Raw genomic sequence first — 16,409 nt, forward strand, 5'->3', positions numbered from 1 at the left:
AGGTCGAGGACAGCTCTGGGCTTGACCTCTCTTCCTGACCTTGTGCGATATGATGTTGAGCATGCTTCTGTGTCAGTCAACAGCTCTTGTGGTGTTGCAGGTAAGTATGGTGTATGTTGTGCTGTGTGTGTGTTTAGTCCATCACGTTCTCTTTCAGGGGAACAGTTCATCTCATCAGTGTGTTGTTCTTTTGTGTTCAGTAAGTGACGACGATTGCGGCGGTACACTGCTCCTTCTGCTGTGCGGACGTGATATGAACGTTCAGTGTCAGCTGGCTGGATGACGACTGCTGGTTTCCAGAGGCCATGCTCCTGGATTCTAACTGACTCTCCGTCGATCAGTGGTGGCAGTGGTCTAGCTGACCTGTCGTAGTATCGCTTTTGTTGTTGTTGTCTCTGTGCACGTTTTCCATGCATTTCATTGTAGCTGACGACCTCAGGTTGCAGCTGCTGGTTGGTGCTGGGAAGGGTTGAGCGAAGTCTGCGGCTCATCAACAGCTGGGCTGGTGATTTGAAGTTGTCAACTGGAGTGTTGCGGTATTCAAGGAGACTGAGGTAGGGGTCTCTCTTGTCTGCTTTTGCTTTGTCCATGAGTGATTTAGCAATCTGCACAGATTTTTCAGCAAGGCCCTTACTTTGAGGGTAATGTGGGCTTGTGGTGACATGTGTGAACTCCCATGCTTTTGTGAAGGATTCAAACTCATTTGATTTGTAACAGGGCCCATTGTCAGATATTAAAGTCTCTACAATGCCATGCCTGGCAAAGGCTGCTTTTAGCTTGTGTATCACAGCTGCAGATGTGGTACTGTGAAGCTTGTCGAGTTCGAAGTATCTGCTGTAGTAGTCCACTGTTACGATGTAGTCCTCGTTGTTCCAGGTGAACAGATCGGTTGCCACGACCTGCCAGGGTCGGTCTGGGATACAGTGAGGTAACATTGGCTCTTTGGTGTTTGAGGGGCGTCTTTCAAGACAGATGGTGCATCTACCAACAATGTCCTCTATTTGTTTGCACATTCCAGGCCAAAACATAATGTCCCGTGCTCTCTGTTTGCACTTTTCCATGCCCATGTGTCCAGCATGGATCTTTGTCAAAATCTCTTCTCTGAGACTGGTAGGAATAATGATTTTCTCTCCTTTGAAAATGATTCCGTTGATCTGTGATAGTTCATCACGATGGTTCCAGAATTATGAGACGCTCCGAGGGCATTTTCTCCTCTCCTCAGGCCATCCATCCTGTATGACTTCCCTCAGCTGTGTGAGCTGAGAGTCCTTTCCTGTTTCTGCTTGGATCTCCTTCAGTTTTGTGTCACTAACTGGTAAGTTGCTGTACACAGTGTGTACTTGCATGTCCATGCCTTCACTGAGGCTGCTGTCGTTGTAGGTAAGAAACTTCCTGGAGAGTGTGTCTGCGACAGGGATGTCTTTGCCTGGACGGTGAGTGATTGTGAAGTCGTATTTTTGTAGTTGAAGGATCATTCTCTGTAGCCTTGGCGGGGCTGCAGCTAGTGGTTTCCTCATGATTGACTCAAGGGGCTTGTGGTCGGATTCCACAATGACTTGTCGTCCATATACGTACTGATGGAAACGTTTACATCCGAATAGAATGGCATAGAGCTCCTTTTCAATTTGAGCGTAGTTGATTTCACAGTCTGTGAGAGATTTGGAAGCGTAGCCGATGGGCTTTCCTTCTTGCAGTAGCACTGCACCTAGTCCATACTTCGACGCGTCCACTTGGAGTCTGAGCTCTTTGTTGGGGTCGTAGTAGGCAAGGATTGGTCCTGGTTCTCTCGTGATTAAGTCTTTCACATTCTAAAAAGCAATGTCGTGTTGCTTGTCCCAAAGAAACTCACTGGACTGCTTTAGCAGTTGACGCAGGGGTGCATTAGCATTGGAGAGGCTGGGTGCGAACTTGGATAAGTAGTTGACCATGCCAAGCACTGTTTCCAGCTCTGCACGGTTTTTTGGTGGCTCCATTTCTTTTATGGCTGAGATCTTCTGTGGATCTGGCTTGATTCCATTCGCTGTGAGAAGATGTCCGAAGTAGCTGACCTCTGTAGCGCCGACTGTGCTCTTCTCTGGGTTGAGCCGGACTCCTCTCTCGCGGGATCTTTGCAGCATCGCGCGGAGGTTTCGGTCGTGCTCCTCTTTGGTTCGACCATAGACAAGGATGTCATCCACAATTGCCACAACTCCGTCGAGGCCTTTGTACACTTCGTCGATCTTTCGCTGAAACTCGTCTTGGGCTGAGATAATCCCAAAAGGCAGGCGACGGAACCTGTAGCGTCCAAACGGTGTGTTGAATGTTGTGAGCTTAGATGACTCTTCTGTGAGCTTGATAGCCCAGTAGCCTGATCTAGCGTCCATGACACTGAAGTAGTGTGCTCCCGCTAGCTTGTGTGTGATGCCATCTAGCGTCGGTAAAGGGTAATGGGGCCGTTTGATAGCCTTGTTCAAGTCTCTTGGGTCGAGGCATACTCGGAGCTTGCCTGTGCGTGGTTTCTCCACCACCACTAATGCGTTTACCCAGTCGGTCGGTTCTGTAACCTTGGTGACTATGTCAGATTGCTCCATGCTCTCCAACTCTTTCTTCAGACGGGCACGGAGAGCAAGGGGAATCTTTCTTGGGGGGGTAGACCACAGGGGTTGCGTCTGGGTCAAGGTGAATGGTACATTCTCCTGGGAATAATCCTATTCCTGTAAAGACATCAGCAAACTCCTCCAGTACATTTTCTGTCTCTACTGGTGCTGTTACTGATAAAACTAGCTTGATGAGGTCCATGTCTAAACATGCTTTAAGACCTAGCACTGCAGGTGCTCTAGTGTCAACAACGTAAAAGTCCAACATCATGTCACTTTCCTTGTATTTGCATTTGAAAGTGCATGTGCCTTTTACTGGGAGCTGTTCACCACCATAACCAGTCAGTCTGCGCATGGTGGGCTGTAGCTCGCACTCAGATGTCAAGCTGTGGTACTTATTCAGAGGAATAATGTTTACTTGTGCACCAGTGTCTAGTTTGAACTTTAGCTTTGTGCCTTGTGTTCCTATCTCAATGTCAGCAAAGGCTTGCTCTGTCTCTGATATGTGACTTTTTTGTGTCACTGAATCAATAAACAGCTCATCATCATTTGACTCTTTGATTGACATTTCATCTTCACTCACTGTGTGTACTGTTTTTACACGGTAAGCTCTGCACACTTTTGCAAAGTGATTCCATTTACCACATGTAGTACACTGTTTGCCTTTAGCTGGGCAATTTCCTTGTTCGCCATGCACTTTGTATCCACAATATCCACATGTTTTGGGGCGTTTTGAGTCTGTGTCGCTCTGTTTTGGAGTTATGTCTCTCTCCGTTCTGAAACGCGCTCTCTGGGCACCGGAGGTGTGCTTTGATGTCTGCCTGACTGCGTGCACTGCTTGTTCACGTGATGCGCTCGTGCTGCGGCGCGAAATGGTTTTCATCTGAGCCTGTGCTAGCTCGTGAGATCTGGCTATGTCGATAGCTTTGTCCAGCGTTAGCTCAGACCCAACATTCAAAAGTTTCTCTCTTACTCGCGGTGAGTGTATTCCAAATACAATACGGTCCCTGACCATCTCATCCTTGTTTGCATAATCACAGTCTTTCACAAGCAGACGCAGCCCAGTCACAAACGGTTCAAAAGACTCGCTAGCTCCCTGTACTTTCTCATGGAATTTGTACCTAGCGAAAATTGTATTAGTCTTCGGCACAACATATGCTTCAAAACGATCGTAGTATGTTTTCAGTACCTTTGATTCAGCCTCGGTAAGTGTCCATGTGTTGTAAATATCTCTCCCTTTTTCACCGATCCAGAGGAGCAGGTAACTACATTTTTCCTCTTCTCCTCTTTCCTTCAGAGGACCCGTGAACATTAGCTCCACATGCTGTTTGTACTTACGCCATGCATCGGGTAAGTTTGTAGACTCCCAGTCCATTCGAGGTGAAGGAACTCCAGAAAAATCCATCTTTTAAGACCATCCCACTTCTGACACCATGTCTTGTTTTGTACGCTTTGTACAAATAATAAAACGCAGAACTACAGGATGTTTCTTAACATAACTCTTTATTAACTAGCTACAACTACATGTTCGCCTATCTCCAACCACGATCAACTGACTATGCCCTAACCGTCTGGGTGGTCTTAACCAATCACTGAACAGTAGGATACGGCGGTAAAATGCATCCAATTATAATTCAGTATGTATTCACATATGAATATTACACCTCAGACAACCCAAAGATTCCTTGATGCCCTTCCAGACTCCCTCTGCCTACCCAAGGACGTCAGAGGACAAAAATCAGTTAACCACCTAACTGAGGAATTCAATTTAACCTTGCGCAATACCCTAGATGCAGTTGCACCCCTAAAAACATTTGTCATAAGAAACTAGCTCCCTGGTATACAGAAAATACCCGAGCTCTGAAGCAAGAATTCCAGAAAATTGGAACGGAAATGGCGCCACACCAAACTGGATGTCTTCCGACTAGCTTGGAAAGACAGTACCGTGCATTATCGAAGAGCCCTCACTGCTGCTCGATCATCCTATTTTTCCAACCTAATTGAGGAAAATAAGAACAATTCGAAATGTATTTTTGATACTGTCGCAAAGCTAACTAAAAAGCAGCATTCCCCAAGAAAGGATGGCTTTCACTTTAGCAGTAATAAATTCATTAACTTCTTTGAGGAAAAGATCAATATCATTAGAAAGCAAATTACGGACTCCTCTTTAAATCTGCGTATTCCTCCAAAGCTCAGTTGTCCTGAATCTGCACAACTCTGCCAGGACCTAGGATCAAGGGAGACACTCAAGTGTTTTAGTACTATATCTCTTGACACAATGATGAAAATAATCATGGCCTCTAAACCTTCAAGCTGCATACTGGACCCTATTCCAACTAAACTACTGAAAGAGCTGCTTCCTGTGCTTGGCCCTCCTATGTTGAACATAATAAACGGCTCTCTATCCACCGGATGTGTACCAAACTCACTAAAAGTGGCAGTAATAAAGCCTCTCTTGAAAAACCTTGACCCAGAAAATATTTTTAAAAACTAAAAATCGGCCTATATCGAATCTCCCATTCCTCTTACATTTTTTAGAAAAAGCTGTTGCTCAGCAACTCACTGCCTTCCTGAAGACAAACAATGTACACGAAACGCTTCAGTCTGGTTTTAGACCCCATCATAGCACTGAGACTGCACTTGTGAATGTGGTAAATGACCTTTTAATGGCGTCAGACCGAGGCTCTGCATCTGTCCTCGTGCTCCTAGATCTTAGTGCCGCTTTTGATACCATCGATCACCACATTCTTTTGGAGAGATTGGAAACCCAAATTGGTCTACATGGACAAGTTCTGGCCTGGTTTAGATCTTATCTGTCGTAAAGATATCAGTTTGTCTCTGTGAATGGTTTGTCCTCTGACAAATCAACTGTAAATTTCAGTGTTCCTCAAGGTTCCGTTTTAGGACCACTATTGTTTTCACTATATATTTGACCTCTTGGGGATGTCATTCGAAAACATAATGTTAACTTTCACTGCTATGGGGCGGCAGCGTAACCTAGTGGTTAGAGCGTTGGACTAGTAACCGAAAGGATGCAAGATTGAATCCCTGAGCTGACAAGGTACAAATCTGTCGTTCTCCCCTGAACAAGGCAGTTAACCCACTGTTCCTAGGCCGTCATTGAAAATAAGAATTTGTTCTTAACTGACTTGCCTAGTTAAATAAAGGTAAAATAAAAAAAACACACAGCTGTACATTTCAATGAAACATGGTGAAGCCCCAAATTGCCCTTGCTGGAAGCCTGTGTTTCAGCGAGGGCTGAATATTTCAGCCAATATTTTTATTGGCCAGTCTGAGATATGGATTTTTCTTTGCAACTCTGCCTGGAAGGCCTGCATCCCAGTCGCCTCTTCACTGTTGAGACTGGTATTTTGCGGGTACTATTTAATGAAGCTGCCAGTTGAGGACTTATGAGGCGTCCGTTTCCCAAACTAGACACTCTAATGTACTTGTCCTCTTGCTCAGTTGTGCACCGGGGCCTCCCACCCTTTCTATTCTGGTTAGAGACAGTTTGCGTTGTTCTGTGAAGGGAGTAGTACACAGCGTTGTACGAGATCTTCAGTTTCAAGGCAATTTCTCGCATGGAAAAGCCTTCACTTCTCAGAACAAGAATAGACTGACGAGTTTCAGAAGAAAATTCTTTGTTTCTGGCCATTTTGAGCCTGTAATCGAACACACAAATGCTCATGCTCCAGATACTCAACGAAAGAAGGCCAGTTGTATTGCTGCTTTAAATCAGCACACAGTTTTCAGCTGTGCTGGTTTTAATGATTAATTAGCCTTTTAAAATTATAAAAACTTGGATTAGCTAACACAACGTGCCATTGGAACACAGGAGTGATGGTTGCTGATAATGGACCTCTGTACGCCTATGTAGATATTCCATATATATTCAATTTTTTAAAAGGCATACGTAGCCTACATATCAATGCATACACAAAAACTATCTAGGTCATTTAAACACCGTCATCCTAATTGCACTGTTTCCTTTTGGTTCAGGACTACTAATACAAATTCAGGACATTTCAAACCCTTCATCCTCTCTCAGAATAAATGTGTCCTTATTAGAAAACAGAAGACTAGATCAACGTCCTACATGGCTGCCATTACATCTGGCCATGTCTTAACACTGCAGCCAGAGGTCCATTTAAACACCGTCATCCTAATTGTACTGTTTCATTCATTCCTTTTATAGTGCACTACTTTTGACCAGGACCAATGGGGCTCTAGTCAAAAGTAATTCACTAGAGGGAATAGAGTGCCATTTGGAACCCCTTTAGGGCTTTGCTAAAGATAATTTGAGAAAGTGGATGTTTTTCCCCCCAAAATGTATTCCAAAAAGGGTTCCAGGGAATATTGTTGGAAGGAAGAGCAGTGTAATTGCCTCAGATTTTAAATTGAAATATAAAAATGAAGGAGTAGAATCCATGTGCAAAACAAACGGAACATTGTGCCATCTGGTCAGAGCCAATATGGTGATGAGAGAGTCTGGTTTTATGAGATTTACTTCTAAGGCTGAGGTTTTTACAGTCTGAATATTACTTTTCAGCCCCATCTAACTTCATTATGGTCCATAATACTGCACTACTCAGACTCATTCCCTGCTGTCACCACATTCTGATAAAAATGGTGTGTTTGGTTTGGTAGAACCCATAAACTAGTTTAACATCGTTCTTATTTTCAAGGGAAGGGAGGGATAGAGGGAGGGAAGGAAGGGAAAGGGATGAATAGAGGAAAGAAGGGTAGAGAAGAGAGGGATGGAGGGAGATGACAGCCAGGAGAGGGAGGAACTCTGAATAACCCTCATCCTGCGTCAACTTTTACTGGGACTCCAAAATAGCAACAATGCAGCACACTAACAATAGCCTGGTCCCAGATCTGTTTGTGCTGTCATGCCAAACAACAATCATACGGTAGGAGTAAGCAAGAAAGCACCAATAGATCTTTTGCCTACTCCAATGTCATTGTCAAGTCAGACTTCATGTTTTCAATGACAATTCCATAAGGAGTTGGCAAGAGAGCAGTAACAGACTGGCATCCAGGCTACAGAAACTAGCTATAGGCTATAGCAAATCTGGTTACTAGTGAGGTATAGTCAACTTGGGGCCAGTTTTAGCTACAATCTACACATGTAAGGCAATATGCACTAACCGGTCAGTTTATTAGGTACACCACCCCATTCATGAAAATGGATCGCTCCTACAGACAGTGAGTCAAGTAGCTGTGGCTTGCTATATAAAAGCAGGCACAGGCATCCAGTTACTGTTCGATATGGAACACAGTAGATATTATTCTGAAATAACATGAAATGTACAGAAATGTAAGTTCATTTATGTGACAGCCAGTAGGATATAAAACAGTTTCTATAATGATTTTCAAGAAAGGCTTCACAGCCAAAGCCTTAGATTTACAGCAAAGCTCCAGCTTCATTACAGAACTAACAAAAGGTTGATGGGGACCAAAATGTTGTTCAAAGCACCTACAGAAATAGAATCACTTAGAACCGCTTTTTAAAACACCCAATTGGCAAGTAAGTTAGAGCCTTCAGAAAGTATTCATACCCCTTGACTTATTGCACATTTTGTTGTATTTCAGCCTGAATTCTGAATTTATCAAATATCTTTTTTTTTTCTCTCACCAATCTACACACAATACCCCAGGACAAAGTGAAAACATGTTTTTAGAAATGTTTGCAAATTTATTGAGAATGAAATACAGAAATCTGATTAACATAAGTACTCACACCCCTAGGTCAATACTTTGCTGAAACACCTTGGCAGCGAGTCTTTCTGGGTAAGTCTAAGAACGTCCCACAACTAAATTGTGCAATATTTGCCCATTCGTTTTTTTATTTTTCAAGCTCTCAAATTGGTTGTTGATCATTGCTAGACAAACATTTTCAGGTCTTGCCCTATATTTTCAAGCCGATTTAAGTCAAAACTGTAACTCGGCCACTCAGGAACATTCACTGTCTTCTTGGTAAGCAACTCCAGTGTAGATTTGGCTTTGTGTTTTATGTTCTCGTCCTGTTAAAAGATGAATTCATCTCCCAGTGTCTGGTGGAAAGCAGACTGAACCAGGGTTTCCTGTAGGATTCTGCCTGTGCTTAGCTCCATTCCATTTATTATTTTTTATCCTGGAAAAACTCCCCAGTCCTTAACGATAACAAGCATACCCATAACATGTTGCAGCCACCACTATACTTGAAAATATGGAGAGTGGTACTCAGTATTGTATTGTATTTGCCCCAAACATAACACTTAGTATTCAGGACAAAAAATGAATTGCTTTGACACATTTCTTACAGTATTACTTTAATGCCTTGTAGCAAACAGGATCCATGTTTTGGAATATTTTTATTCTGTACAGGCATTCTTCTTTTCACTCTGTCCATTAGGTTAGCTTAATGGCTGTGGTAGGAGAACTAACTGTTTTAAAGTCACCATTGGCCTCATGGTGAAATCCCTGAGCGGTTTCCTTCCTCTCCGTCAACTGAGTTAGGAAGGACGCCTGTATCTTTGTAGTAACTGGGTGTATTGATACACCATCCAAAGTGTAATTAATAACTTCACCATTCTCCAAGGGATATTCAATGTCTGCTTTTGTCATTTTTACCCATCTACCAATAGGTGCCTTTCTTTGCGAGGCATTGGAAAACCTCCCTGGTCTTTGTGGTTGAATTTGTGCTTGAAATGCACTGCTCGACTAAGGGATCTTATAGATAATTGTATGTGTGGGGTACAGAGATGAGGTAGTCATTCAAAAATCACATTTAACACTTATTGCACACAGAGTGAGTCCATGCAACTTATGTGACTTGTTAAGCACATTTTTACTCCAGAATTGATTTAGGCTTGCCATAAGAAATGGGTTGAATAGTTTGACTCAAGACATTTCAGTTTTTCATTTTTAAATAAGTTGTAAACATTGCGAAAAACATAATTCCACTTGGACATTATGGGGTATCGTGTGTAGACCAGTGACAAAACAATCTACATTTAATCCATTTTAAACTCTGGCTGTAACACCCCACAATGTGGAAAAAGTCAGTGTGAATACTTTCTGAAGGCACTGCATATAATATGTCATTATATTTCTATGCAAGCACCCATCTCTCAATAAACCAACGTAACACATCAGCTTTCTCACATTTAACTAAATAATTAGGCCCTCCAATCTTAGTGAGAAACTACTGACAATGCACCATCAATTGGCAGCGAGCTCGAAAGCCAATGATTTTATCCTATGGAGTTAGACAACGTACAGTGTAGCACTTGATGACATCAGAGACAGATGGACTCTCTTGTTGAAGTAGACATAAGAGGACAGTATCATGGACACAGATTAGACCTAGACGTTCCATGAGGAATCTCCTTTGAGCATGCTCTTTAGTCTAGGTGGGCAGCTCCCGCTCAGCCCAGTCCAAGCTCTTCTCTGTCCTGGCACCCCAATGGTGGAACCAGTCTCCCCGTAATGACAGGACAGTGTCCCTGCCCATCTTAAATCCTACCTCTTTAAAAAAAGTATCTTAAATTACCCCCCCCACCCAAAACAAAAAATGATAAGCACTAGTCTTTTCCTACTAGCATTGACTTTGGTAATAACTACTTTGTTGAGGGAAAGTGAACTTACTATGACTGTGGTATGTTGTTTTATGACCTAGCTATCTTAAGATGAATGCACTAGTGTAAGTCACTCTGGATAAGAGAGTCTGCTAAATGACTAATGTAAATGTATGTCTAGTACTAGGCTTAATCTGTGTCCAGTGGTGGCAGAAGTCCAGTGTACTTACACAGTGTGTGGTACGCTGTCCTGGGGTTTGTCTAACTGCTCAGGGAACAATGGGTGAGGTAGCTCTCCAATGGGGACACAGCCCAAAGACTTACTGATGGCGTGACTTAGCGTTTTAGCTGGAGACTTCTGTGAGAGGCAGAAACAAGACGGTGGACATCATATTCACTATTTTTAGTATCAGGGTTAGGGGTTCATTAGAATTTAATTCATTCAATTCAGGACATTCAGTCAATTCAGGAAATAAACGGAAATTCCAGTTTACTTCCTGAATTGATTGAAGTGAAATGGAATTGACCCCAACCCTGTGTTATAATGTGGGAACTGCTTATAGAGGTAGTGTAAACAGATGTATAGTAATTGACCTTAACTGTTTCTAAAATACCCAGTTACATTATGCGATGCATAGTGTACCGAGAATTACATGGTTTCTTCATGCAGAATGGGACCAAATTCATAGTTTTCTTTGCTTTGTCATAGATGTTTTCTCTGACAATTGAAATAACCTTTTTCTACTTCTAAATATGCTCAGCCATTTCATTCTGGGCATGATGCCCTCAAAATAAAAGAATCGTTACTATCCTGATCGCAGGCACACACAGTTCAGGATTGGATTTGGAACCAGTGTAAATCATTTTCCCAGCTTCAATTTACATCACACTGATTGAAAATTGGGAGAATGCTGGCATTGGCATAGCTTTCAACTTAATTAGCTGAAATTAGTAAAAAGCCATAAATCTGAATATTTAAAAAGGTTAGTTCATGTAGAAATAAGCCCAATGCTCTGCTTATGCATGCTGGCGGCTATTGGATTGTCCGAGCGCAAAGGAAGGCTGAATCTTGGTATTCCATGAAACTATCATAACTTATCTTTGGTGTGTATAAGTGTGATTGTGGGACGTGGTCTCTTTCTCAATGGTCTGTCTCCTCTTTGCCTCCTCTCCTTCATGGTACTGACCTGAAAGAACTGAGCAGCTGAAAGCCAGTCTAATAATGAGTTTCCACCATATTGGTTTCACCTGTCCATTCTTTTTCCAACCAGTTCAGATGAAGGGGAGGAGAAAAGGACAGGAGGGATTTTAATAACCAATTGAGATAGAGACTTTGTGGTTGCCGTGCCTACCCAAGAGGAGTGCTCCTTCATCTGATGCTGGTTGCTATGAGGACCGTTGGCATGGCCACGCCAGAAGCAGCTTTGACAGAGTTGGTAGCCATGGCACTGTTGGCACCGGTAACGGAACCCCATCATACTTTCACTCCGGCAATAAGAACATTCCACGGGATGGAAGGCTAGAGAAAACCACAGAGAAATGGTTAGTAGGTCACTGATGAAATGTTGATACAGTGAGACATAACATATAATATTTATTACAAGACATTTTAATAGCACATATATGCTTAAAAATAAGTTATAAAGCATTATACCTACAGGATTTAAGTCTTACGATACAAATGCATAGATTAGAATGACTAATATATTGGTGTTCGGCAAAGTCACTGTGAAAATAAAGTCAAGGGAACTAATAAGGGGAAATGTTACCATTTTCAACATTAGCAAGTCGGTGCATGAGAGGCAGCCACACGAGACACTGGGGAGGAGGATCTGCCATCAAAATGTCCAAAAACGTGTTCAGCAAGATCTTCTTCTATAGTCAGTTAGACAGAGAATAACTTCTAAATACAAACACACCATTGGGCTCTGGTCAAAGTAATGCAGTATATAGGGAATAGAGCGGCATTTGGGACGTAACCCATAGTGAATGAAATGGACACCACTGCAAAAGGTCACCTTCAATAATAGATGAATGTGCCCTGCTTATTGAAGAGGACCTTTTGGAGTGATTTTCTCATGGTCTGTGGACTATATTTACAAGGTTCCTCCCTCATCCTATGTTCATATCTCTTTCTCTCTCTAAGTATATTATACATGTTGTATATTATTTCAGTGAGAGAAACCCTCTTGATATGTCCAACCTACCTGCTGAGGGAAGCATGTCTGTACGGAGTGTTCTGTGTATCCAAACGACGGGCCCTCGAACACAGCTGTGGGCAGCTTCAGAACTTCATGAAGAAACTGGTCAAACTTAGCAAAGGCCATCACACCATTAGAGTCAGAGATCTGGGAGAAGATACCTGAGAGAGAGAGAGAGAGAAGTAGAGAGAGAGAGAGAAAGGTGGTGAGTACACCAGATTGATGTACAGTACATCAGTTTACATACAGATACGCCATTTCTACAATGTATTGAATATGCGCTATGGATGATCCTTCTTTACATTTCCATCTTAAACTACAACATTAGTGCCGGAAATGTGACTCAACAGCGTCCCTTTGTGTATAATTTATGCAACTGCGGACACTGTAGCTCAGGGGTTCTCAAAATTTGGGGCCACGTACCCCTTTTGTTAAAGCAAATTCATCAGGAACCCCATTTTAAAAATCAGAACACAAATCAAGTGAGATAAAAAAAAATAGCATACAAGGAATTTTACTTAAGTCTCGGGCCCTGGAAAGGAACATTTTAAAGGCCTTCCTCTTGGCATTGGAGAGAACATCTTTCAGTTTCAAATTTTTCAAGCTAATATCCTACAATAAAAAATAAAAAATACCACGAGGCAGAGAAAACGTTGCAGTTTTTAAGCTTAAATTACTTGGCCTTCAGAAAGTATTCACACCCCTTGACTTTTTCCACATTTGTTGTGTTACAATGTGGGATTAAAATTGATTTATAAAACAAATTGTCAACTGTCTACACAAAATACTCTAATGTCAAAGTGGAAGCAAAACGAACATTTGTAAAAGACTTAAGAAAAATAAAACACACAAATATTTCTTGATTAGATAAGTATTTAACCCGAGTCAATCAATTTCACTTTTGGCAGTGATTACAGCTGTGAATTGTTGGGGAAGTCTAAGAGCTTTCCACACCTGGATTGTGCAACATATGCCCATTTATTATTTTCAAAATTCTTCAAGCTCTGTCAAATTGGTTGTTGACCATTGCTAGACAATCATTTTCAGGTCTTGCCCTATATTTAAGACGATTTAAGTCAAAACTGTAACTCGGCCACTCAGGAACATTCACTGCCTTCTTGGTAAGCAACCCGTGTAGATTTGGCTTTGTGTTTTATGTTCTCGTCCTTTAAAAAGATTAATTCATCTCCCAGTGTCTGGTGGAAAGCAGACTGAACCAGGGTTTCCTGTAGGATTCTGCCTGTGCTTAGCTCCATTCCATTTATTATTTTTTTATCCTGGAAAAACTCCCCAGTCCTTAACGATTACAAGCATACCCATAACATGATGCAGCCACCACTATACTTGAAAATATGGAGAGTGGTACTCAGTATTGTATTGTATTGGCCCCAAACACAACACTTTGTATTTAGGACAAAAAGTGAATTGCTTTGCCACATTTTTGTAGTATTACTTTAATGCCTTGTCGCAAACAGGATCCATGTTTTGGAATATTTTTATTCTGTACAGGCTTCCTTTTCACTCTGTCATTTAGGTTAGTATTATGGAGTAACTACAATGTTATTGATCCTCAGTTCTCCTATCGCAGCCATTATACTTTGTTTTAAAGTCACCATTGGCCTCATGGTGAAATCCCTGAGCGGTTTCCTTCCTCTCCGTCAACTGAGTTAGGAAGGACGCCTGTATCTTTGTAGTGACTGGGTGCATTGATACAGCATCCAAAGTGTAATTAATAACTTCACCATGCTCAAAGGGATATTCAAGGTCTGCTTTTTAAAAATATTTTTACCCATCTACCAACAGGTGCCCTTCTTTGCGAGGCATTGGAAAACCTCCCTGGTCTTTGTGGTTGAATCTATATTTGAAATTCACTGCTTGACTGAGGGATCTTACAGATAATTTGTATGTGTGGGGTACAGAGATGAGGTAGTCATTAAACTATTATTGCACACAGAGTCCATGCAACTTGTGACTTTTTCAGCTTTAAATGTTTTATTAATTAGTAAACATTGCAAAAAACATAATTCCACTTTGACATTATGGGGTATTGCATGTAGGCCAGTAACAAAAATATCTATGTAATCAATGTTAATATCCCTGTGAGCCTCCCAGGCCCATGTTGCCCAGGGTTAAGAACAGAGTACTGTGGATACTAAAATCCCTGTGAGCCTCCCAGGTCCATGTTGCCCAGGGTTAAGAACAGAGTACTGTGGATACTAATATCCCTGTGAGCCTCCCAGGCCCATGTTGCCCAGGGTTAAGAACAGAGTACTGTGGATACTAATATCCCTGTGAGCCTCCCAGGCCCATGTTGCCCAGGGTTAAGAACAGAGTACTGTGGATACTAATATCCCTGTGAGCCTCCCAGGCCCATGTTGCCCAGGGTTAAGAACAGAGTACTGTGGATACTAATATCCCTGTGAGCCTCCCAGGCCCATGTTGCCCAGGGTTAAGAACAGAGTACTGTGGATACTAATATCCCTGTGAGCCTCCCAGGCCCATGTTGCCCAGGGTTAAGAACAGAGTACTGTGGATACTAATATCCCTGTGAGCCTCCCAGGCCCATGTTGCCCAGGGTTAAGAACATACATTGTCGATGAATAATATGACATTGTATTGTATTCCATTAAACCCTCTAAATGTATTCCATGTGACCAACATGACTAATATGTTGATAGTAATATTAATTAAAATAAAATGAGAAAACCGTAGTTTTTTTTACATATAATTTTGAGATCTGGCCGCGGACACAACTTTGAGCCCCCCCCCCCCCCCCCCCCCCCCCACACACTTTAAGAACCCCTGTTGTAGCCTACACATATTCACATGTCTCAAAGGATTTACTGTTGTCTGATACAAACTAAAACTAAGCCATGAAATTAAAAAGTGTGACTACTGCAGAATAGAATGAACTGTCCTTTAGGTTGCTTTAACTGTAACCTCTACCCTGGGCTAAGTTCATGAAGATATACTTACAACGTAGTTTGTCCACTATTTTCCCTCCACACATAGTCGCCAACATGGACTTCATCGAGAAAATGCTCAGTTTCCCGTGGCCTTCACTAAACACACAAACAAACATTTTGGAAAATGTATCTATTCACAACACACACACTCATCATACTGACAAAGGAGAAGCATCTTCCCCGTTCAATAAAGCAAGTACTTTTTTCCCATGATTTGCTAGCTTTAGCTTGTTGACCACAATATAGAACAAATAATTAGCACTTCTGGATCCATCTTGACCATGTTGTCTGAAGGCCCAGAATCATTTGAAGGGGAGAGCTCACAGTTCAGTCCAGCATACTGATTACTTTAGTCCAGGTAGACACAGACCACTAATCTGATATATTTACAGTCTGGACTCCAACATTGCTCATCCTAATATTTCTAAATTAACTCCATTATTTTCAGATGTGTGTCTTGTTAGATATTACTGCACTGTTGGAGCTAGGAACACAAGCATTTCGCTACACCCACAATAACATCTGCTAAATATATGTATTCCATAGTAAGGAATTATATCTTGTGGGCCTCCCGAGTGGTGCAGCATCTCAGTGCTTGAGGCGTCACTACAGACCCGGGTTTGATCCCAGGCCGTGTCACAGCCGGCCGTGACTGGGAGACCCATGAGGCGGCAGCCAATTGGCCCAGCGTCGTCCGGGTTAGGGGAGGGTATGGCAGGCTGGGATTTCCTTGTCCCATCACACTCTAGCGACTCCTTGTGGCGGGCCAGGTGCCTGCAAGCTGACTCTGGTCACTCACTGGACGGTGTTTCCTCCGACACATTGGTGCGGCTGGCTTCCGGGTTAAGCGAGCAGTGTGGCTTGGCAAGGTCTTGTTTCGGAGGACGCATGGCTCTCGACCTTCGCCTCTCCCAAGTCCGTAGGGGAGTTGCAGAGATGGGACAAGACCTACCAATTGGATATCAAGAAAAAGGGATAAAAAAATAAAAATCTCTTGTTCTGAAAATAAGGTGTTGCACCATACTTAAATCTAGACATGTACATGCACTTTTCATACAGCAGTTCAAAGCAAACGTATACACGTCACTCCTGCTCCCTCGGTCT

The 16,409-nt window shown here is 42.4% G+C and overlaps 1 protein-coding gene across 12 annotated transcripts in view; it reads right to left on the reverse strand.

Moving 5' to 3' along the window:
• LOC115162014 (dystrobrevin beta) overlaps window positions 1-16,409 on the reverse strand; it is a 67,308-nt gene that overhangs the window by 37,778 nt on the left and 13,121 nt on the right. For 10 of the 12 annotated variants that reach the window (XM_029712924.1, XM_029712930.1, XM_029712928.1 and 7 more), the window contains 5 exons: window positions 15,316-15,401; window positions 12,346-12,500; window positions 11,908-12,013; window positions 11,491-11,657; window positions 10,369-10,496 (listed from right to left, as the gene is read on the reverse strand). In XM_029712924.1, coding sequence (XP_029568784.1) covers window positions 10,369-10,496; window positions 11,491-11,657; window positions 11,908-12,013; window positions 12,346-12,500; window positions 15,316-15,401 — 642 coding nt within the window. Of the gene's footprint in view, window positions 1-10,368; window positions 10,497-11,490; window positions 11,658-11,907; window positions 12,014-12,345; window positions 12,501-15,315; window positions 15,402-16,409 lie in introns of those variants that run through there. The other 2 variants (XM_029712921.1, XM_029712929.1) reach the window with 2 other exon arrangements.

Source organism: Salmo trutta, chromosome 25 (assembly GCF_901001165.1).
Source record: "Salmo trutta chromosome 25, fSalTru1.1, whole genome shotgun sequence".
Classification (NCBI taxonomy): Eukaryota; Metazoa; Chordata; class Actinopteri; order Salmoniformes; family Salmonidae; genus Salmo; species Salmo trutta.